Source organism: Bubalus bubalis, chromosome 17 (assembly GCF_019923935.1).
Source record: "Bubalus bubalis isolate 160015118507 breed Murrah chromosome 17, NDDB_SH_1, whole genome shotgun sequence".
NCBI lineage: Eukaryota > Metazoa > Chordata > Mammalia > Artiodactyla > Bovidae > Bubalus > Bubalus bubalis.
In genome coordinates, this window is record NC_059173.1 from 25,177,764 (window position 1) to 25,201,103 (window position 23,340).

Below are 23,340 nucleotides of genomic sequence, written 5' to 3' on the forward strand. Positions count from 1 at the left end.
CCTGATATTTCTAAAAGCAAAGGGCATGCATCCCAGGGATGCTCTGCACTTGGTAATGCTTCCCGATGCTGACTGCCGACAACATTTGTAATCAGCCAAATTGAATGACTCAAGAGTGAGTGTGACCACACAGTGCAGAAAACCCCAGAAGCAGGGCTTCTTGCTGACTTGGAGCGGAAGGTGTGACACAGCCTTGCTGTGGACTGAGTCCAAGCCACACCAAAACGGTTTACAGGAAACTGGCCCCAGTGCAGCAGCTGTACCAAACTGAGAGAAGGGCTGTTCTAGTGACAGTCTGGGAATATCAGCAATCCCAGTGCATCCCCGCGCTGCTCCAGCTGCAGCGCCACGGATACAGGAATGTAGGACCAGTGGCCCTTCCAGGTGGACATTTCCTGTACCGCTCTAACAGGAGCAGGTGAAAACCGAATGGAGAAAAGAGGAACCCACTCCACTGTGCCAGGGAAATGCCAAGGCACAATGAGATGACCCTCATTCAAGGACGAGACAGAAGGCAAATATAGACGGAAAACAGGAGAATAAAATGTTTTTTTTTTCATAAATAAAAACTGCAAAATCAAAGAAAGACGTTTCAAAGGGCAATGAAGAGGTAGTTTCAAGAGTAGTTACTGCAGAGTATATTTCACACAGAATAACTTTTACACTCTCACTAATCAAGGAAATGCAGGCCCTTTGTTACTTTATAATGAAATAAGACCAAGATGGAAGAAGATATGGCAGTATTAAAAGTAAGGGATTTAAAATGGTTTCAGAAGCAATAAAATAGATATGCAAAAGCAGAAAATTGAATTTATCCTAAAAAAAGGAGAATTTATGAAGCTTTCCCTAAAGCTAAATGGCAAAGACAAGAAATGAAAATGATCAGTGGCAGACTGCAAACAAATATGAGACACATTAGATATATATACAGATAATAGAACTTCTAAAAAAAATAGCAGGAAAATGCAAAAGAAGAATTATTAAAAGACAATAGAGAAAGGAAAACAGTCCTGGGGTAAAAATAAATATTCCACTGAATTCCAACAAAAACTGTAAACATCAGCTTTTAGATATTTCCTAAAAACATTTCTTAATGCCACAGATAATGAATAATTCTATAAGTGCTTATTTAAAAATAAAACTTTTAAAAGAAAAAAACTAATGAAATTGGTCTCAGATATGCCCACTGTACAAAATTAAGTATTATAAAATAACAAGTATTTCCCCAAATCTTATGGGGAGTGTTCTAATTGAACAATTAATTCTCTAAACTAGAGATTGTCCTGATAATATGTGAAGATAACACAAAGATGCAAGGTTACATCCTATCTACCTTTCCTTACAAACATCACTGAACCAAATTAGTCAGGCAACCAGGAAGTGAATCAAAGTATAATATTCAGTAACAAGAAAATCATAGCATAAATACAAAAACATTTAAGCATAGAATAAATTCAAATAAAGTTTAAAACATAGGCAAAACAAAGAAGTTCAAAATAGTTATTGATCAAAAAGATTCATAACCCAAGTATTGTAGCTTTTAAAAATCATATACTTGGTAAAAATCCCAAAAGAAGCATGAAAAGAAAAAAAAAAGTAAAAGTGTACTAATTTTGCAATAGAAATGGCTTTATTTTTGTCAACAGTAACAAAATAAATATATATTTAACTGTACTCTTTTATAAGTTTAAAATCAAGCTGTTTGGCTTACAAACTGGGAAGGGAGAGAGAGAAAGAGAGAAAACAGAAACAGCTCATCAAGTGATATATTGAAAATAAAGAACATTGTTCATCAAGAAAGAAAATTGATAAAAAGTATAAAATATGATGAAAGGAATAAGAACAAATTTGTTAACTATGACACTAAATATAAATGAGTTAAACTCTCTTGTGAAAAGAAAGACTGACAGATGACTCAAAAATCATAAGAAAGTAAGTTTAAATTGTCTGCAAGAGAACTCCTAAATAAAGCGACTGAGATATTTTTTTAAAAAACCTAACCATAGATATTTCATAGGGGGTAAAAAAAATAGCACAATTTTAACATCAGAGGATAAGGTAAATTCCAGAGAAAAAAATAACTACCTGGGTTAAAGGTCTTAATTTTTGTGGAAGGATACAATTCATAGTGCATATGTAGTAATAAGTATTCTAAGCAAAAATATATCTCCAAAATTAATATAGCAAATCTCTTAAAGTTACAATTGGAAATTGACAGCTACTAATTTTTTGAAAACTTTATATACCTTCTTTTCCAACCTCTGACTTAAGAAGGATGAAAAAATAAGGCTATGAAGATATAAATAATATGAATTATGAAGTTGTAATCTCTACAGAGGATACTCTTATATATACTATTCATGACCCTTGCCAAACATCATATATAAAGTCACAAGAAAAACCAAAAATTTCACAAAAAGAATTTAAATTGTAGTCCATGAGCATATGTATTAAAATATAAATCAATAACAACAGAGAAATAGAAACAATGCTACTCGCTTGGGGAAAAAAACTACTAAACTGTTCTTGAATACAAAATTAAAAGAAAGCTTTTAATTGCACTATATTTACAAATCCTAGTAACGATGATAGTACACATCAAAACATATGTGAAGCAGCCAAAGTGTTGGTTGCTTGGTCATGTCTGATTCTTTGCGATCCTGTGGACTGTAGCCCTCTAGGCTTCTCTGTCCATGGAATTCTCCAGACAAGAATACTGGAGTGGGTAGCCATTCCCTTCTCCAGGGGATCTCCCTGACCCAGGAATTGAACCCACGTTTTCTGCATTGCACACAGATTCTTTACCATCTTAGCCACTAGGGAAGCCTGTGAAGCAGACAAAGATGTAATCAAAAGGAAAGTCATACAATCTTCAATACTATCAGTATTAAACAAAACAGAAGGAAGCTGGTAAACTAAGCATTCTACTGAAGAAAAGAGAACTCCCAAACAAAACAAAAAAATTATAAGGAAAAAAAGATAAAACCAAAGGTAAGAAATAATAAAATAAAAAATAACAAAATTGAAAATTAAGCCAAAAAATGCTAAATATAAAAAAATAAACATAAAATGGATTGTTACAGATGGCAGATTAAGATTATTCATTTACATATTAATTACAGAAAATCCTCATGAAACGGCCTAAAAGAAAAAATAGGAAAAGCTGGTATAAATTTGGAAAGCAAATATACAATATCAATGGGCCAGAGATACTGATAAGTTCTAAAAGATATCAGAAGGATGAATTGGTCTGTGGTCTTTTGGTAACTGTACTCTCAATTTTACTACAGAATCTCTTAGTTTTGTCTGCTATATTTGTCAATGTCTGAGAGGGGTGTGTTAAATTATTTCCCAGGGATTCTGAAATGGTTAGGTTCTTATATTTCAAAAACACAAGACCACACCTGTCCTCAATATGTTAGACACTACCTAAGGAATCATGACCATGATAAATTCTTGTGTATTATGTCTCCTGTTGCTAATAATAAAAACTTTTCTTTGGTCCTTCTTAATGTTTTTGGCTTTGAACATATTTTTTTTCCTGAAATTAATACAGACATTCATCTCAGATTTCTCTGATTCTTGTAAACATTTTCTTAATGCAACGTTTTGCCTACTTTTATTTTCAGTGATCTGTGTATTTTCTTTAGTGTTGATGTCTAAATAGATTTTGATTGTAAGCCTTTACTTGATTGATTTGTTTGGATTTATTCCTGCTATCTTATTTTATGTTTAAATGTCCCACAATACTGTGTGGGTTGTTTTTTCCATTTCTTATCCTTCACTGGATTTATTCTTATATGCCTTTATTTTTTTCTGTCTAGTGATTGGAAAATGCTAAAGAAGTTCTTTATTGCCAAGGAAAAAATATGCATTCAACTTGACTAATGATCAAGGAGAAAATATACAAATTTGAAGAGATTCATAACCTTATTACTATGGGAAAATATTTTGGAATTTCAGTTTAATAAATCAAACTGAAGGAATATTAGCTCCACTGCGGTCCTCTTAAAAGTCAGTGAAAATAACAACAAAAACTTACATGAAGGATAGAAAATTTTCTTTCTCCAATATAAGAAGAATAAGAATGCATTCCAAAACCCACAAATCACAATGTCCAACTTCACCTGAATTGGATAGCTTTCCCCAAGAGTGAAAGAAGGTCTCTTCTTGGACCAGAAGGGTCTCAGCGTGCTTAGAATGACAAGACCTTATTACATAGCAGACCCCACAATCACTGTGGTTTTGGGGAAGCCTTGGCACCTCCTGTTTCCTGTGCCCTTATACTGGGTCACAGACCAATATGTCAGAGATGGGACGGAAAGCAGATGGCTTTTACTGAGAGCTGGGACACGCTAGATACCCTGAGTTTCACTAAGTTCCTAAAGGCCCCAGACTGAGACGAGAGGTGTGCCCTCTGAGAACTTGGATTAGAGAGTATTTAACACACAAACTCAAATCAAACTTCCAGATTGGCTCAGCTCACCCACTTTGCTCCTTCCTACTCCTGAGTACCAGGGCTGCCCTACACAGAGATGAATAATCAACAGTCAAAATCATATCATCCCACTGAACCCCAACACATGTTCAGCTGATGACTTACACTTCAGAACCACCAGAAAGGAACCCTCTCCTCTTCTCTCCAGAGAAGCTGCCAGCAACTTAGAATTTGTTACCTGTCTTTGTCTGTGATTATAAGCATCTCCTTCTCCTTCAAAAACCAGTCTTTACAGTCCACTTTTCCCTCTCAAGCTTTCACATCATCTATTTCTGCCTCTCAACTGAATAGCTTGCCTCAGTTTAAAAGCATGGTATACTCAAACTTCAAAATCAAACAAGCAAAACTGGTCCTTGACTCTAAAGCCTCTTCTATTTTATCTCTCTGCTCCTTTGTCTCTACATGAAACTGAAAGTCGCTCAGTCAAGTCATGGACTGTAGCCCTCCAAGCTTCTCTGTAAATGGAATTCTCCAGGCAAGAATTCTGGAGTGAGTTGCCATTCCCTTCTCCAGGGGGTCTTCCCAACCCAGGAATCAAAACAGGATCTCCTGCATTACAGGCAGATTCTTTACCATCTGAGCCACCAGGGAAGCCCTTGTCTATACATATTAATGTACAATATATAGACACTATTATACATATGCTTGTAGACATGTTTGTATTTATGCCAATGATTGTAAACAGATCCTCAAACACTTGTGCACGTGCACACACAGTTGTCCCTGGTTACTGTCATGGGCTAAAAAATACCTCCCTCCGAAGATATCCACGACCTAACCCCAAGAATCTGAGAATATGGGACCTTCATAGCAAAAGGGACTTTGCGGTTGTGATTCAGTGAAACCTTATGAGATGGGGAGATGATTTTGGTTCGTCCAGTGGAACCAATGTCATCACAAGGGTTTTAATAAGATAATGTCAGGAGGTCAGAGAAGGAGATGTTTCTTGCTGGCTTTGAGGATGAAGGAAGGGGCTGTGAGTTCAGGCATGGAGGCAGGGAGCTTTAAAGGCAGGGAGACGACTGTCCTCTGGGACAATTGCTGGGACAACACTACCCTGGGGAAAAATTTTACACTTCTGACCCCACTGCCTTTCTCTTTTTATAACTGCAAATGTCATTTATGTTGTTTTACATTATTCTCCTCCTTTTGTAGATAAGGAAACTGAGAGTCAAAGGGATTGACCTCCTGACCAGGGTCACACAGCTAGTCAGTGCCTGGGGGACTGGAGGAGGTAGGTTCAGTCAATGGTGTGCTGGACCTGGCAGGTGCAGACTCACAAGAGCTGATTCTATGCACCGCCTTCCAGTTGGGTCCAGGAACTTCAGGAGCCAATCGCCCATGCTGAGAGTGTTCACACCATGGACACTGGCAAACCCTCCCGACAGGTGTCTCCTTCCCTTGCACCACACACCAGCATGTACCCTGTTGGTCTGCTGCCTGGGTTGGAATTCCTCACAGTCTACTGTGTCCCTGTCATGCTTTCTGTTATCATTAAAAAAGATGTCCTTAACTCTTCAATGACTTCCATGTGAAATTTAGTAGCTCATTCAAAATCTCTGGGTTTCTATTCTCGCTTCCCAGCCTCAGGATCTTGCTGTCCGCTACATCAAACCTATGCCCCAACCAGGCCAAACTGCTGGTCATGCATCAAATGCAATCCTAGGTTCCCTCCTCTGCTGCTCCCACCCTCCAGGTTGCCATGGCCTTTCCCCCAAAGCAAATCTCTAGCAGATAAATGCTCATCTGCTCTAGAACATTGCATATTAGGGCTTCCAGATCTAAGAAACCCTCCCTAGGAACCCCAGTCAAATGGTATCTCCACATCTATGCAATACTTCGATTCTGTGCTTCTCCTTGGGTAGGTAGCAAACTGCTTTGTATCACAGTTAAGTTATGAAATTATTTATTTAATGATTACACTTACTTCATTCTGGACACTGTTTTACACGCTCTAGAATGACCAATGAATGTAATACTCCCAACAACCCCATGCATTAGGTGCTTTTTATCATCCTCACATCACAGTGAGGAAACTGAGGCTCAGAGAGGTTAAGGGACTTGCCTTAAGTTATACAGGTGGTAAGTGACAAAGAATTCTAATACAACAGTCTTGACTCCTTTACCACAAAGCAATGCAGCCCTCAAGGATTCATTCAAGGGCCCAGACTCACTGGGTTCATCTTTCCAGATTCAATCAGGCTTTTCCCAGAATATGGCTTGAGTATCAAGGACATCATGATTAGTTAATTCACAGTGGTACACAGAAAAACATTTTTAAAATTTGTAACTGGCCGTGCATCTCTCTTTTAAAAAAAATAATTTTATTTATTTATTTTTGGCTGTGCAGGATTTTCATTATTGGGTGAGGTTTTTCTCTGGTTGTGGTGAGTGGGGGCTACTCTCCAGTGCAGTCCACAGGCTTCTCATTGAAGTGGCTTCTCTTGGTGCGGACCACAGGCTCTTGGTGCACAGGCTTCAGCAGTTGCTGCACGTGGGCTCAGCAGTTGAGGTTCCCAGGCTCTACAGCAGAGGCTTAAGAGTTGTAGCACCCAAGCTTAGTTGCTCCACAGCATGTGGGATCTTGCCCGATCAGGGATAGAACCTGTGTCTTCTGCACAGGCAGGTGGATTCTTTACCACTGAGCCACTGGGGAAGCCCCATGCATATCTTAATGAATACTGGAAAAATATAACTCACACATCAAGTCCAAGAGTCATAACTGTTAAAGCTGAGGTTGACGTGAACGTAGGTACTTCTTGGTGACTGGTCTACAGTGGCTGCTCGACTTTCGGGTCCAGGGCTTACAGGACATGCTGCTGTAGCACAGATTGGAAGATGACAAGTGTCATGCCCCCAGGACCCAGCACAGAGCTGGACACATGTGGGGGCTTGTCATGTCGTCTTTAATTGAGAAAATGTTAACTCCAGGAAAAGACACAGGCTATCCTTTGGGATTTGCGTCAATAGAAGGACATATTTTGAAGACCTTGAAAAAGCACGGTATCCCTCCCCCTACTCCAAGGACACCATACATGAAGTATAGGAGAAAGGTCCAGCTATGCAGATGAACAGACACATTTACTTTATTTTTTTAATGACATCAAAGATATTTAAATATAAAACATGCAACTGCATTGCCAAAATAGCTTTTTTTTCCAATTTTTTTTCAAATTTATAATTGTTGAAATTTTGACACAAAACATTAACTCTGATATCCGTTAATTACTCTTTAAAAACTTTCATGATGCCCCAGATCTTTAGAATAACACAGAAGAGAATTTTATAAATCTGGAACCAACATACTTTTCTAGATTAAATTATCCTCACTAAAAATTAACCAAAATGGACAATTAACCATTTTTCTAACTTCATATGGGAAAACAGACTTCATTGAAGGAAAATTTCAATCTCTGGGGATTATGCCCAGAGATATTTATGCATATTTTGCTATTACAATAAAAGATCTTGCTTCCTCATCTTCTCTTATTCCAGGCCCTTCATACTTGTCCCTTCTAGATCCAGTCCCTTCTAGACAGATCCATCTTCTCTTTTCTCCTTGGGATGAGCACATTTACTTTATACACATGGCTCTTAATTTGTTTCTAAAACATTGAGTTTGTTGCTTCTGATATTTCAGAAGGGAATTTGTCTTCATTTCTCAAGCACATTTTCTTTCATACTTTGAATGATTCAGGAAGCTGGTATCTGACTGCAGCTTCCCCAAGGAGTGTAACAACTAAAGACTGTAGCCGGTGGCAAATGCAGCCGATTTAAGTGTAGATTTAAGTGTGAGAAGCACTCTAGCTTAAAGAATAATTTGTTATGAGAAATATGTTTGGCATCTGTAGAGTTCTTTTAAAAGCAAGATACCTCTCTGCCTTTATTCATATTGTCATTCACGGCACGAATAGATGTGTCGGGTGCTGTCCACAGTGCTGGAGAGATGGAATTAAATAGAAAGAGTAATATCCCTATCCTCATGAGGCTCACATCTTAGTGAGGAGGGCAGATTAAAACACAAGTAAAGAAATAAACCCACGTAATGTAATTTCCTGCAGCAGTAAGTGCCATGAAGAAAAATAAACCAGGGTACACAGATGGAAGCATGGCCAGTCAAGTAGGTCTGTAACCTGAGACAGGACGGCTGTGAGGAGAGTTATACATTCCCACATATATTAATCATATTTAGTCCCTGTCAGCCTTTACATTTCACTAGCTAAGTGCAAAAGCCAGGAAATTAAACAGAAATTCCGACAGTCTTAACCAAGGTCTTTCCACCCCAGCACTACTGAGGATAAGTCTTTCTGCGGATGGTACACTGTTGAATATTTATCAGCCTCCTTGACCTCAACTAGATGCCAGAACTCCCCTGTCCAGTTATGACGACCACAAATGTCTCCAGACAGTCGCAAATGCACCTCAGGGTAAAGCTGCCTGATAAATACAAGTGAAGTGAACTCGCTCAGTCGAATCCGACTCTGCGACCCTGTGGACTGTAGCCCGACAGGCTCCTCTCTCCATGGGATTCTCCAGGCAAGAATACTGGAGTGGGTTGCCGTTTCCTTCTCCAGGGGATCTTCCCAACCCAGGGATTGAACCTGGGTCTCCCGCATGGCAGGCACATGCTTTATCCTCTGAGCCACCAGGGAACTCAATAAATACAAGACACCCATTTAAATTTGAATTTCAGAATAATAACGAGTACTCTTCTTAGTGTAAGTGGCTCCCAAATATTTCATGGGCCATTCAATGTTTATTTGAAAATCAAATTTAGCTGGATACCCTGTATTCTTATTTGCTGTGTCTGGCAACCCTAATTGGGAAGAAAAATCATTCCCATTAGAGAACCACCACTCCAGTTTTACAATTTAGGAAACTGTACATATGTATGCCAGGTACATATATATGCATGCCAGTGACATATATATATATATATATATTAGGCCACTACAAACTTGCTGACCATCCACAGGAACGAAGACACAATTGCAATGACCTTCCAAACAAAGTGAGTGTAGGAGACCCACTTAGATGGGATGAAGGAGACCAGGATCTGTTATTTCCAGATTCTGAAAGTAGAGATAAAATTCATGTCATGCTCAATACATCTTTCCTTACAGACTTGATGAAGCGGTTTTAAAATCACAATGAACAATGCTTCCTGGAGTTTAGTCATCACTATGCTCTTATACCAGAGAAGGCGATGGCACCCCACTCCAGTACTCTCGCCTGGAAAATCCCATGGACGGAGGAGCCTGGTGGGCTGCGGTCCATGGGGTCGCTAGGAGTCGGGCACGACTGAGCGACTTCACTTTCACTTTTCACTTTCATGCATTGGAGAAGGAAATGGCAACCCACTCCAGTGTTCTTGCCTGGAGAGTCCCGGGGACGACGGAGCTGGGTGGGCTGCTGTCTCTGGGGTCGCACAGAGTCGGACACGACTGAAGTGACTTAGCAGCAGTAGCATGCTCTCATACAAAGCTTGAGTGGAAACATAACATGTGTCATATTTCCAGAAGAGAACTTGACAATATCTAAGAGAAGTTTGGAGTTCCCTTTCTCTCTGCCCCATTCAGTGCACACTTTGGAATCTATTCCTAACATGAAAAAATAAACAAATGCTCAGAAATGTTTATATTGAAAGAAAATTCAGTGCACTTCAGGTTTAAAGTTTAAAAAAAAGGAGCAAACTAAATATCCAACAAAACATCTATATAACCACTACACACCTCATGAAATAGCCAGAATCCAAAACACTGACACATCAAATGCTGGCGAGGATGTGGAGCAACAGGAACCCTCATTCAGTGTTGGTGGGAATGCAAAATGGTACAGCCATTTTCAAAGGCAAGTTTGTCAATTCTTGTAAAACTAAACGTGCTTTTTCTATACCATCCAGCAATCATGCTCCTTGATATTTACTGAAAGGAGTGGAAAATTTATGTCCACACAAAAGCCTATATGGGAATATTAACAGCAGCTTTACTCATAACTACCAAACTTGGAAGTAACCGAGATGTCCTTCAATAGGTTAATGGATAAACAAATAGTGGTTCATGCAATACTGAGGAGGAATAGCATGTTAGAAAGACAGGACAGCGAAGGTACAGTTTCCAGACGACCCGAGAGCCACCACATTAGCTGGGACATTTATGCAAGTAAGAATAAATTTCTAGTTTATTTCAGCCACTGTTATAGTTTGGCTTGTTATTCACAGCTGAATCTAATCCCATCTTTAAGACAGAGTCATAGCTTTTTGAACTCTGTGTTCCAGCAACGGGAACTCCACGTGTAGTCCTGGTGGTACTGGCAGCATCAGCATCACCTAAAAATTTGTTGGAGATGCAAATTCTCAGGTCCTGCTGCAGCCCCGCTGATCCAGACACTCTAGCTGGGACTCAGTGATCTTTGCTTTTACAATCTCCCAAGGGATTCTGTTAAATGCTACAGTTTGAGAACAACTATTCTAGCCAATTTTGGTAAAAATGGTTCTCCTATATAATGTGTAAACATGCATGGATGACTGCAAACATGTAAAAATCCATCTGCAGAAGAATTTTTTAAAATAGTCATAACTGGGTCCCCTTTAAAGCACCCTGTTTTTTTAAAAATGTAATAAATTTCTTTTGGCTGTGCTTTGGTTGCTGCATGCAAGCTTTTCTATAGTTGTGGCACATGGGGGCTACTCTCTGGTTATGGTATGTGGGTTTCTCCTTGTGGTGGCTTCTCTTGTTGCAGAGCACAGGCTCTACAGCAAGGGCTCAGTAGTTGTGGCGCATGGGCTTAGTTGCCCCATGGCATGTAGGATCTTCCCAGACCAGGGGTCGAACCTGTGTCACCTTCATTGGCAGGTGAATTCTTAACCACTGGACCACCAGGGAAGTTCTCTGCAGAGGAATTTTTTGTGTTTGTTCAAATGGAGGTCGCTCTTATCTCAGAGAATTTTTTTTCTAATTAAGAAATTGCAATACTACTTTAATGTGTGTAAAAGCTCTTTTAGGAAGAAGGGGGAAATGATAAATCCAACTTAATTTTGAAAAATCTAACTAGTCAGGCATCCTAGACAATTAGATGAGAAGGTTTGGTCCCATCCTCACCAGTCAGGTTTCACTTGAACTTTTGCATACAAATTCCATAGCTACTGTAAGCCATTAAATTAAAAGACAGTTCCTTCTTGGAATAAAAGCTATGACCAACCTAGACGCATATTCAAAAGCAGAGTCATCACTTTGCCAACAAAGGTCCGTATAGGCAAGGATATGGTTTTTCCAGTAGTTGCATACGGATGTGAGAGTTCGACCATGAAGAAGACTGAGAGACAAAGAATTGATGCTTTTGAACCGTGGTGCTGGAGAAGACTCTTGAGAGTCCCTTGGACAGCAAAGAGATCAAATCAGTCGATGCTGAAAGAAATCAACCCTGAATATTCATTGGAAGGACTGATGCTGATGCTGAAGCTCCAATATTTTGACCACCTGATGCGAGGAGCCAACTCACTGGTAAAGACGCTGATGCTGGGAAAGATTGAGAGCAAGAGGAGAAGAGGTGACAGAGTATGAGAAGGTTGGATGACATCACTGACTCAGTGGCCATGAGTTTAAACAAACTCTCGGAGACAGTGAAGGACAGGGAAGCCTGGCATGCTACAGTCCATGGGGTTGCAAAGAGCTAGACACAACTGAGTGATTGAACAACAATAAAAACTATGAAGACTATATCTGGCAAATATGGCTGAAAGGGGAGGTGTGTGAGTTCTGACCATAATTTTTAAGCCTGCAAAGAAGCAGAGAAACAAAACCCTCTTGCTGTCATTGCATACAAGGGTTCTCACCCTCTGGTCAGCATTGGGAATTACTTGGAGGGCTTGCTGTGGTGGGGTTTCACCACAGAGCTTCTGATTCAGAAGGAGTAGGTCTGGGGTGGAACCAAGAATTTGTATTTTAACAGGTGAGGTTGATTCACCTGGTCCAGGGGCCACACTTTGAGAACCACATACTCACTGCCTCCTTGACCTGGGAACTCATCTGAGAACTATTCAGAAGGAGAATAAGGCTGAACAAAGCAGATACCTTGAGATACCATGCAAGACAGTCTTGCATGACACAGCTGTGACCTCTGTCTTCCACTGTAACTTTCCCCCACTCCCCAGCCCACATCCATCCACGCCCTTAATGCCCTTTTTCAAATGCACTAACTCCTGCCTCAGGGCCTTTGCAGTGGCCCCTTCTTCCTGAAATGCTATCTATTCTGCATGGCTAGCTGTTTTTCCTGGGACAGGTCTCAGCACAAGAAGGACCTTGAAGTGGCCTGTCTGGTCCCTGCCTCCTGCCCTGCTTAGTTTCTTCCCATCTTAAATTGCCTTTTCTATTTGTTTTCTTGATTAAACCTGAAGACCCCACCTTCTTTGCTGGGAACTTGGAGGCAGACATCTGACACGACTTGTTCATAGCTACTGATTCAGGACCCGGAACAATACCAGGGCACAGAAGGACGTTAAGTAAATGCATGAATGAAAGAATAAACAAATGGATAAATGAAAGAATAATGGACAAATAGCTCAAAGCCAATCTCTTGGTCTCAGGGTCAGCAACTCATTAACCCCAGACTTTCCCCTGAGATGGTCATCGCTGTTGAACCCCCACTGAAATACACTCTAGTAAGGAAGACAAGGCCTGAATACAGAGCACTGACTTCATCTCTAACCTCTGACCTGTCAATGTGTAAGCATCCCCAGAAGCCTGGGTGCACACACTCAGTATGCAGGGAGTGTGCTTCATTAAGTTGCTTATATTAAAATTGGTAGAGTGTCACATCTCATAATTTTGAAAAAACTTGTTTATATTAATATTTAATTAGTTCAGGGATTAAAAACCCCATAAACAACTTTTTCCTCCCTCTCTTGTTTTCTGAGGGCCAAGTGGATTTGAGATTTTTAATCAGGATACCAAATTCTCTGAAAAGAGGGTAAGAGATAGCAAGGGAACAAGAAGGCAAGAGGAAAGAGAAGGAGGAGAGAAGAGGAGATGGAGAAGGAGGAGGGGGAGGGAGGAGGGAGGGGATGAGGGAGGAGGGAGGGAGGAGGGCAACGGGGAGGGGGCCCCCCCGGCAAGAAAAATAAATACCAACAGAAAATAGCAACCACTGCCGTTCACTCCTGCCTGAGGTTCACAGGCCAGCAAACGAAGACCTGCAATCAGAGAAGAGTCAAGAGTGCCAAGAGTGATACAGGCTGCTCAGAGGAGAGTTTATCTAGTAGAAATTGGGGCAGAGACAGAACTCTGTGCTTTTGTGGAAACTTTTCATGCCATTCTAGATTTTCAGAGTGTGATGCCATGGGAACTATTTTATAAGGCCGTAGATAACAGAGAGTAATTCAAAATAAATTTTGTCTATAGGAATGCACATCAGCTCTCTCTGGCAGAGGGACCACCCCTCCCCCACTACTGGAAAAGTCAGGTTTGTGTCTGCAGGTGTGAATTTTGACATTCCTCCTGTGCTTCTCTGCCTTCTCCTTGGGATCAGCTATCACATCTGCTGGGTGTCCCCATTTCATTAATGAGCTACATAAAAATTTTAACGTCTTCATTTTATATCCATAAGACAGTCAACGACTTTATCTCTTTCTGAAAATTATCTTTTAATGGGGAAGAAGAAAAGAGGCTGGGGGTGTCTTCCAGGTCCCATGCCTGTGAGGATATGAAATTTCAGTCTCACTCAGCCCACTCCTGCCAGCCACCTCTGCACTCTCCCGCAACGGCTCGCATTAGTACCACTGGGATGTTCCACAAAGACCCAGCACAGCATCAAACAAAGAAACCGAATCAGAGAGCATACCATGTGTAGGAAGTCATCATGACCATCCCAGGAAAAAAACTGAAAACCTCAACTGAAGAACAGAACAGATATATTTCCAAGCAGAAGATGATCATTCACTTACCACATTGCAATATCCAAATTACCAGAGGTAAGAGTTCCTAATTCTTAAAGGGCAGATACAGCAAGGTAACCCAGAAAGATGCCAGCCTCGGAAAGATTCGGGTATTACTTCCCTAGCCTAAGCAGCTTCAGGTTGGCAGTCTCAAGTGTGATTTGAATACAACTGTAAAAACGTGAAATCTGTATGGACTGAAAACAATGCATCTGGGGAAAGGGCCATCCCCTGAATCAAAAGGACACAGCAGGAAGAATGAGATCCCCCAGGGCAATGTTCTCATTCAGTTACCTGGAAAGTGAGATGAGTTCCGATTGCCCAGCTGCATAGAAAAATGGTTCCTGATGTCAAGTGAGCAACAGGGGCTGCTGGTGAGGGTAACAGTGACTCTCCCTACACGAGAGCATGTGCCTGTTTGGAAACAACGTCCATTGAATTTAGCCCAGAAATTAAAAATCTTAAAACAAGTCCGGGAATAATTGACCAAATTTTCTAAAAAATGTAGTAGGTGGAAGAAGATTCCTCCCAAGAGTCTCACCTGACTCCAGTGCTTGTGAACATGTGCCTGACACAGCAACAGGAGCTCTGCGGATGCAATGATGGTAAGGACCAGGAGAGGAGAGGTCAGTCTGGAGCATCTGTGTGGGTGCAATGCCATCACAGGGGGTCCTTCAAAGTGAAGACGATCTATCCACTGATGTAAAAGGGGTGTGAAAGTCCCATCTAATATCTATTATTGTACTCCTGTCGATTTCTTTCACATCTGTTAATACTTGTCTTACATGTTTAGGTGACTGCCAAGATATGGAGGCAACCTAAGTATCACAGATGGAAGGATAAAAATGATATGGTATGTACATACAATGGAATACTGTGCTGTGCTGTGCTCATTCACTCAGTCATGTCCGACTCTGCAATGCCATGGACTGTAGCCCGCCAGGCTCCTCTGTCCATGAGGATTCTCCAGGCAAGAAGATTAGAGTGGGTTCCCATGCCCTCCTCCAGGGGATCGACCCAACCCAGGGATCCAACTCAGGTCTCCTGCATTGCAGGTGGATTCTTTATCATCTGAGCCACCAGGGAAGCCCAAGAATACTGGAGTGGGAAGCCTATCCCTTCTCCAGGGGAATCTTCCGGACCCAGGAATCGAACCAGGGTCTCCTGCATTGCAGGTGGATTCTCTACTTGCTGAGCTATCAGGAAGCCCATCAAAATACTACTCAGCCATAAAAAGAATAAAATTCTGCCATTTGCAACAACATGGATAGACTTGGAGGCTATTCTGCTAAGGGAAGTAAGTCAGAGAGAAAGACAAATACAAATTAGTAAGCACTAATATGTGGAATCTAAAAAACTACAACCAACTAGTGAATATAACAAAAAGAAGCAGACTTACAGATACAGAGAGCAAACTAGAGGTTACCTGTGGGGAGGGGGAAGCAGGACGGACAATAAAGGGGTGGAAGAGTCAGAGATACAAAGTATTAGGTATAAAATAAGCTACAAGGATATACTGTACAACACAGGCCAATATTTTATAACCATAAATGGTATATAAACTTTAAAAATTGTGAATGACTGTATTATACACCTGTAACATATAATACTGTACACCAACTATACTTCAAATTGTTAAAAAGTGGAAGAGGGAGGCAGAAATGGAAGCTGGAGTGATGGGATATGAAAGACTCAACATACTGTCTTGGATGTTGAAGGAGGTAGTGAGCCAGGAGCCAAGGAATGAAGGCAACTTCTAGAAGCTGGAAAAATCAAGGAAACATTCTCCCTTAAAACTTCCAGAAAGGAATGCCGCTGCAATGACACCTGGTTTTTAGCTCAGAGAGACCTGTGTCAAACCTACAGAACTGAAAGATGACAACTTTGTGTCATCTCAAGTCACTAAAAGCAATAGAAAAACTAACACAACTGTCAATGATGAATTAACATGGGGACCAATCCGCATGATCATAGCATCTAGTTTTTAGGGACATTTAGCATCTGGGTGTAGTAATGGAGCAGGTTAACACCAAGGTGGAGTTCTGCCAGGCCTGAAACTAACTAACATACAAAACATTTGTGTAATTAGATGGCACCCCACTTCAGTACTCTTGCCTGGAAAATCCCATGAATGGAGGAGCCTGGTGGGCTGCAGTTCATGGAGTCTCGAAGAGTCGGATACGACTGAGCGACTTCACTTTCACTTTTCACTTTCATGCATTGGAGAAGGAAATGGCAACCCACTCCAGTGATCTTGCCTGGAGAACCCCAGGGGCAGGGGAGCCTGGTGGGCTGCCGTCTATGGGGTCGCACAGAGTCGGACACGACTAAAGCGACTTAGCAGTAGCAGCAGCAGTCCCTCTTCCCAGGCCAATACAGGCTCATGATAGCCAGCACAGTTCACTGAGCGCAACACAGACTGGCCTTTAGCTCCACGATTCCTCTAACATGAGAGCATTTGCACAGTGCACAACCTAAACAACCATACATGGCAGCCCATAACAGGGATCATGAGCCATTTCATCATGGAAGGCTTTTTCTCTCCATGAAGATGAAGGAACTTAATCTGCATTCTAGAGAAGAGGGTGCACTCAGTTTCTTACGTGCCATGAAACCTGTCATTGTGCACTTCTTGACAGAGTCCTTTGGAGCTCTCATCTGATTTTGCCCATGCATGCTTTATGTCTCAGATCAAAAATATGCACATAAATGGGGACAGGACCCACATTCTCAGGCGTTTGGTAAGTGTTGCTTACTTGCTTATCTGCATTTTTGTAAAAGCTGTTTAAAAATCCAAATCTATCAATTTAGGCAAGTAAGCAATTTCTTTAATCTAAAATCTAAAAAGTCCAGAAGCATGAAAAGTCAAGGTTCAGGCACACTAGCAGTACCATCTCTTGTAACTGTTTCCTACAAAATGAATGGATCTATTTTCAGGGTGACTCACTCAGTTCAGTGGCCCCTAGCAGCTCCTGGCTTATCATCTCCCAAGGACAAATCCACTTAAAGTGGTAGTTTCTTTCTCTTCCTTAAACACTTTAAAATCCCAGACCTGATGATCATTGGCCCAGCGCAGGTCATGTGCTCACAACTCAACCAATCACATAGGCCAAGGAAATGGAGTATGCTAATTGGCCAGGCCTGAGTCACGTTTCCACCTTGACACTGTGGTGGATTCAATCCCATATGTGTCTTGGACTAAGGGGTTATGGTAGGAGATACAGGAGGTTCCCCAGAGGATGTCATGGAACGAATAAAAACAGTAGTGTCTGCTACCTCAGGTTTGCAGTGAACATTTTATTCCTAAAGTACAAAAAGTGGCTTCCCAGGTGGTACAGTGGTAAAGAATCTGCCTGCCAATGCACGAGATGCAAGAGATGTGGGTTTGATCCCTGGGTCAGGAAGATCCCCTGGAAGAGGAAATAGCAACCCACTCCAGTATGTTTGCCTGGAAAATTCCATGGACAGAGGAGCCTGGGGGCTACAGTCCATGTGATCACAGAGTCGGACACAACTGAGCATGCACACACAAAGTAAATAAAACCTGAACAGCCCTGTTGTCCTTATGTTATTCTTTCTGGTATTTACACGCTTGCATTCTGGTTTCTTTGGAGGAAAAGTGAGGGAGAGAAAGTAACATCTGTTGTGTTTTTGCCACGTGTCAGACACTTTATTTACTCATGATATTGTTCAGTGTTCATTCGATATTGTTTAGGGTTTCCCTGGTGGCTTGGCTGGTAAAGAATCTTCCTGTAATGAGGGATACCTGGGTTCGATCCCTGGGTTGGGAGGATACCCTGGAGAAGGGAATGGCTACCCACCCCAGTATTCTGGCCTGGAGAATTACAGGGACAGAGGAGCCTGGCAGGTTACAGTCCATGCGGTTGAAAAGAGTCGGACACAGCTGAGCACCTTCCACGTTTACTTTCAGTGTTCATGTTATACCAAGGTAAGGAGTGTGTTGTCCCCATTTCGCAGTTAGGAAAATTAAGGCCAAGACAATCGAAGATGCTTGGCTCACTGAGCTCAAAAGTACCTGTGCCTGTATTTGAAGGAGCCTGCCAGATTCCAGAATGTGTGCTCTTAACCTCTAAAATGCCTGGCTTCACAGCAAAATGGGAACTGATTTACTGTCAAAGCACTAATTAGGGCATTAGGAAGAAGAAGTAATTTCCTCTCTATGCATCTCTGAGCATAAATATGAGTTAGAGAAACTGCCACACCCCAACACACATAAATACTTAATTCATTTTCCTCTCACTTCATGTCCTTTTAATATTAATGAAACAAGGAATAAACAGCCAATAATTAACTCATTTTCTACCACTACTTTAAGAAAAAAATTGAACACGAAAATCAGGCAGTGACGGGCAAGTTAAGAAACAGGTTCTAAGGAACTTCCCTTATAGTTCAGTGGTTAAGAATCTCTGTTGCAATGCAGGGGACACGGGTTCGATCCTTTGTCAGAGAACTAAGATCCCACATACCACAGGGCAACTAAGCCTGCGTACTTCAACTACTGTGTCTGCTCCTCTAAACAAGACAGCCTGTGCACCCCATGGAAGATTCCGCGTGCCTCAACTAAGGCCCAACACAGCTAAATAAATAAGTTTTGTTTTTGTTTTTTTAAAAAGAAAACAGGCTCTGGGTCAGGTGGCCTGGGTTTCTGACCAGGTTATATTGAAGCATAACCCTTCAATAGTTTTCTGTCTCCTTGGCTTGGTAACTTTAGGAAATCATTTAAATTCTCTTAAATTCAGTTTCTTGAATCTATAAAATGGGGGTGATAACAGTATGCACCTCATACAATTGTTGAGAAAATTCCATGAGCTATTTTGTAGAAGTGTTCAATACACATGCGTGAATATATTAATCTTACTGCTTTCAGAAATGATAATCTGGCCATTCTATTGAAAAAGCCACCAAAAGCTACCAACATACTCAAGATGTAGCCTTAAAAAAAAAAAAAAAAAGAGGTCAACTATATGCCAATACAAAAGAAAATTTAAAAGAAAAGAAAACCTAGCTATGCACAATGGACCAGAAGCCCTTGAGGGACCTATAGACTTATTAAAAATGCAGTGGTAGAGGTCCCACTCCACGCTTACTAAATCAAAATTTGGATGCTAGTAAGATCCCCAGGTGATTTATACATTAAAGATTGAAAAATACTTTCTTAGATATTATCGGTTTTGCCCAAAATGTTTAGAATTCTTTAGCAACAATCAGATACAACACAACCACCTGTGTACAAGATGCTCGTTTCTTTTCTGTTGGAATTCAGACACTTACGGTGGCGCGTTTACAATGCTACGTGCTGTGCTGTGCTGTGCTTAGCTGCTCAGTCAGTATCTGACTCTTTGCGACCCTGTGGATTGTAGCCCGCCAGGCTCCTCTGTCCATGGGATTCTCCAGGCAAGAATACTGGGGTGGGTTGCCATGCCCTCCTCCAGGGAATCTTCCCAACCCAGGAATCAAACCAGGGTCTCCTGCATTGCAGGTGGATCTTTACCAGCTGAGCTCCCAGAAAAGCCCTAACAATGCAATACTCCCTTGTTAATCCTTTTTAAAATTTTAATAAGCCAACAAGGGAAAAAAATAAAGAGGTGAAAATTTGTTAGAACCAGCTCAGTTCTAGAGTATAAAATGTACTTCCTAGAATGGAAAAAATGCTCGAGTCTAAAAACAAAACTAGAGGGACACCATGGTTCACAACAATATTACAAAATTTTTTCAGTAGTCCTCTCTGCTGCTGCTGCTGCTAAGTCGCTTCAGTCGTGTCCGACTCTGTGCGACCCCATAGACCGCAGCCCACCAGGCTCCCCCGTCCCTGGGATTCTCCAGGCAAGAACACTGGAGTGGGTTGCCATTTCCTTTTCCAAAGCATGAAAGTAAAAAGTGAAAGTCAAGTCGCTCAGTCGTGTCTGACTCTTCGCGACCCCATGGACTGCAGCCTACCAGGCTCCTCCGCCCATGGGATTTTCCAGGCAAGAGTATTGGAGTGGGGTGCCATAGTCCTCTCTAGAAAGGTCTAAATCCACACGAATGACAGATGCAGGGAAAGCCTTAATGATTTATTTTTACCATCAGATGTTTCTTCAGATAGTACATGTTTCTGGAAGCCTTAAGAAACATACAGTGTTCCCATCAGGGAAAAAGCACTCTTTAAAGTACTGAGTTGTGCAAACATCGGGTAGCTGAGACGCTTTGAAAATGATTCCGTTAAGTTATTTATTCAATCAGAAAGTGCTTATTTGAGAGCCCTGGGTTATTCTGTGGAGTATTTGCCTAAAGCAGTACTCTCCATTATTTTAAACTTTTGATTAAATGTTATGCCTCCCGGTGACAAGCTGATTTCACCCTGACAGAGGAAATACATGGTTCTATATGTGCATCTTTAAATAGAGCTTCTGGGACTGACTTGCTTGTTTGTGGACTGCCTTCTTCCAAGCTATTCAGTGGCTGGAATTTGCCAATAAAATTTTATAACCAGTAGTCTGGACCCATGATCCCACCAAAAGCAAGAAGAGTCAACTGTGCCATTGAGGATTCATAATCAAGAATACAGTAAGTATTCTAATAGGACTAGATTTTGGAGTCATCTTCAGCGTGGAATGGATCCCCACTAGACGTGTGACATATCATTATGCTTTTTAAAAAACAATTTTATTTATTTTTATTTTTGGCTGTGCTGGGTCTTCATTGCTGCATGCAGGCTTTCTTTAGTTGCAGCATCCACAGGCTGCTTTTGAGCTGCAGTGCATGGGCCTCGCTCATTGCAGAGCACAGGCTCCATGGCGTGGGCTCAGGAGTTGTGGTGCATGGTTTAGTTGCCCCGAGGCAAGGGGGATCTTCCCGGATCAGGGATCAAACCTTTGTCTGCTGCACAGGCAGGCAGATTCGTAACAACTGGAACCACCAGGGAAGTCCAGTAAAGGCAGATTCCCAACCACTGGACCACTATGGAAGTCCACACCATTCGTTAAGACAAGGTATTTGTAAAAATGCTGCTCACGTGAATGATGCCAGGCTAATCTCAACAGTGTTCTAAATGAAAGTGTTGACATGACTCTGCAATGATGATAACTCAGATGTGTGGAGAACACATCCATACCTAGGATGGTCCTATTCATTGAAGCATCCAATCACAAGAGGGTTATATCCACGTAGCGCCTTGCATGAAATTTGATAGGAAATGAAAGGGGGCAGGGAGGATGCCCTGTTCAAGTCAAGTGATAGGGAAGAACAAATCTCATTCCATATTGAATCTGTTTTTATTTTTTTTAACTTTAACCTTTGTATCTTATTGCTTTTGTTACAAGTTAGAAATGTTGCCTATAGCTTGAAATACACCGGAGAACCATTCTCAAGGCTTTGACCTTTAAAGGTATAACACTTTCCCATTCATAGAGAGTTAAAAAGTTGCAGAACAGAGAATGCATTTGTCTTGCTGGAGATTTACTGGAACATCATGAGGTGACCTACGTGGACAGTTGTAAGAACAAAGGATTCCAACACCAAGATGCCTGCAACAACCAATCCCCTCCCTCTCCCCCTCCACCCATCTTGCCTTTAAAAATGCTTTGCTGAAGCACTTTGTGGAATTTGAGGTTTGGGGGCACGAGTCACCTGTCTCTTTCTGTGGCCCTGCAATAAACCTTTCTCTGCCCCAAACTCCAAACTTATGGTGTGGCCTCACTCTACATCTGGCACACCACTTGCATCTGGTAACAGTCATGCCTCTTCATTAGAAAAGACCCTGAAAGGGTTTCTAAATACAAGCCCTCAGAAAGAATGAGGGCAGGAGGAGAAGGGGGCAACAGAGGATGAGATGGTTGGATGGCATCATCAATGCAATGGACATGAGTTTCAGCAAACTCTGGGAGATGGTAAAGGACAGGGAAGCCTGGTGTGCTGCAGTCCATGGGGTCGCAAAGAGTTGGACACAACTGAGCCTCTGAACAACGACAGTGCCTCTCCATGCCCAGGAATAAGCCATGTCATTGTGTTTCTTCCCTCACAGCTCAGTTGGTAAAGAATCTGCCTGCAACACTGGAGAGGAAAATGGCAACCACTCCAGTATTCTTGCCTGGAAAATCCCATGGACAGAGGAGCCTGGCAGGATGCAGTCTATGGGGTTGCAAGAGTCAGACACGACTTAGCAACTAAACCACCACTACCACCATCATGTTTCTAAATACAAGACCCTAATTACAGGCTTGCCCAGAGAAGAGATGGTCATTCTAGTACGTCCTTGACGCTTGCTATTGGGATCTAACTGCAGGCACTCTGTGGCCACGGGGAGCTCGCTGACACACATAGAGGAATCATAGCCCTTCCCCGGTTGATCACCAAGAATAGGGTCCCAAATGTGCCAGCTGGGAGCCTTCAGTGACAAATGACTGTGGGGATGGGAGTGAGACACCAGACCTTAGGACCCATCGTGTATCCTCAGAATGCACCCCATTACGGGGTGCATTAGGGAGAAACTCCCACCAGAGGGTTTTCCCACTGGGCTTTTGTGCCTATTGCCCACCAGTGTATGCAAAAGGTATGTGACAAGGAAGAAAAAAATATGACTTCATGTTGGATCTGTTTCTCTTACTTTAACCTTTGGTCTCTATTGCTTTTATTAATGTCATAAATAAAATGATGCCATCTATAGCTATAAGCTTACATACCGGCCTGCCTCGGGGAACCTGCCCTTCTGCCTGGATGTCAAAAGCCTTTGTTCATTTCATAGGGAGACATTCTGACCCTGCCCACCTGGGAATGGCTGTGAGAAAGAAATAACACATCCCTTCCCTGATGCTGGCCAAGCAGGATTTACTTTGAGAGACTTACGGTGTTTTTACTTTACTTCATCTCCTCCCCTTCTCTGTTCTCTAAACAAAAAACTGGCATCCAGACT

At 41.7% G+C, this 23,340-nt stretch overlaps 1 protein-coding gene across 2 annotated transcripts in view; it reads right to left on the reverse strand.

The window, feature by feature from the left end:
* TMEM132D (transmembrane protein 132D) overlaps positions 1-23,340 on the reverse strand; it is an 893,797-nt gene that overhangs the window by 659,213 nt on the left and 211,244 nt on the right. Inside the window, exon 1 of one of the 2 annotated variants that reach the window (XM_045163122.1) lies at positions 14,724-14,865. The exons of the other annotated variant lie outside the window; for it this stretch is intronic. Within the exon in view, the coding sequence (XP_045019057.1) occupies positions 14,724-14,760 (37 nt within the window). The 5' untranslated portion in view covers positions 14,761-14,865. Of the gene's footprint in view, positions 1-14,723; positions 14,866-23,340 lie in introns of those variants that run through there. 2 annotated transcript variants of the gene reach the window in all.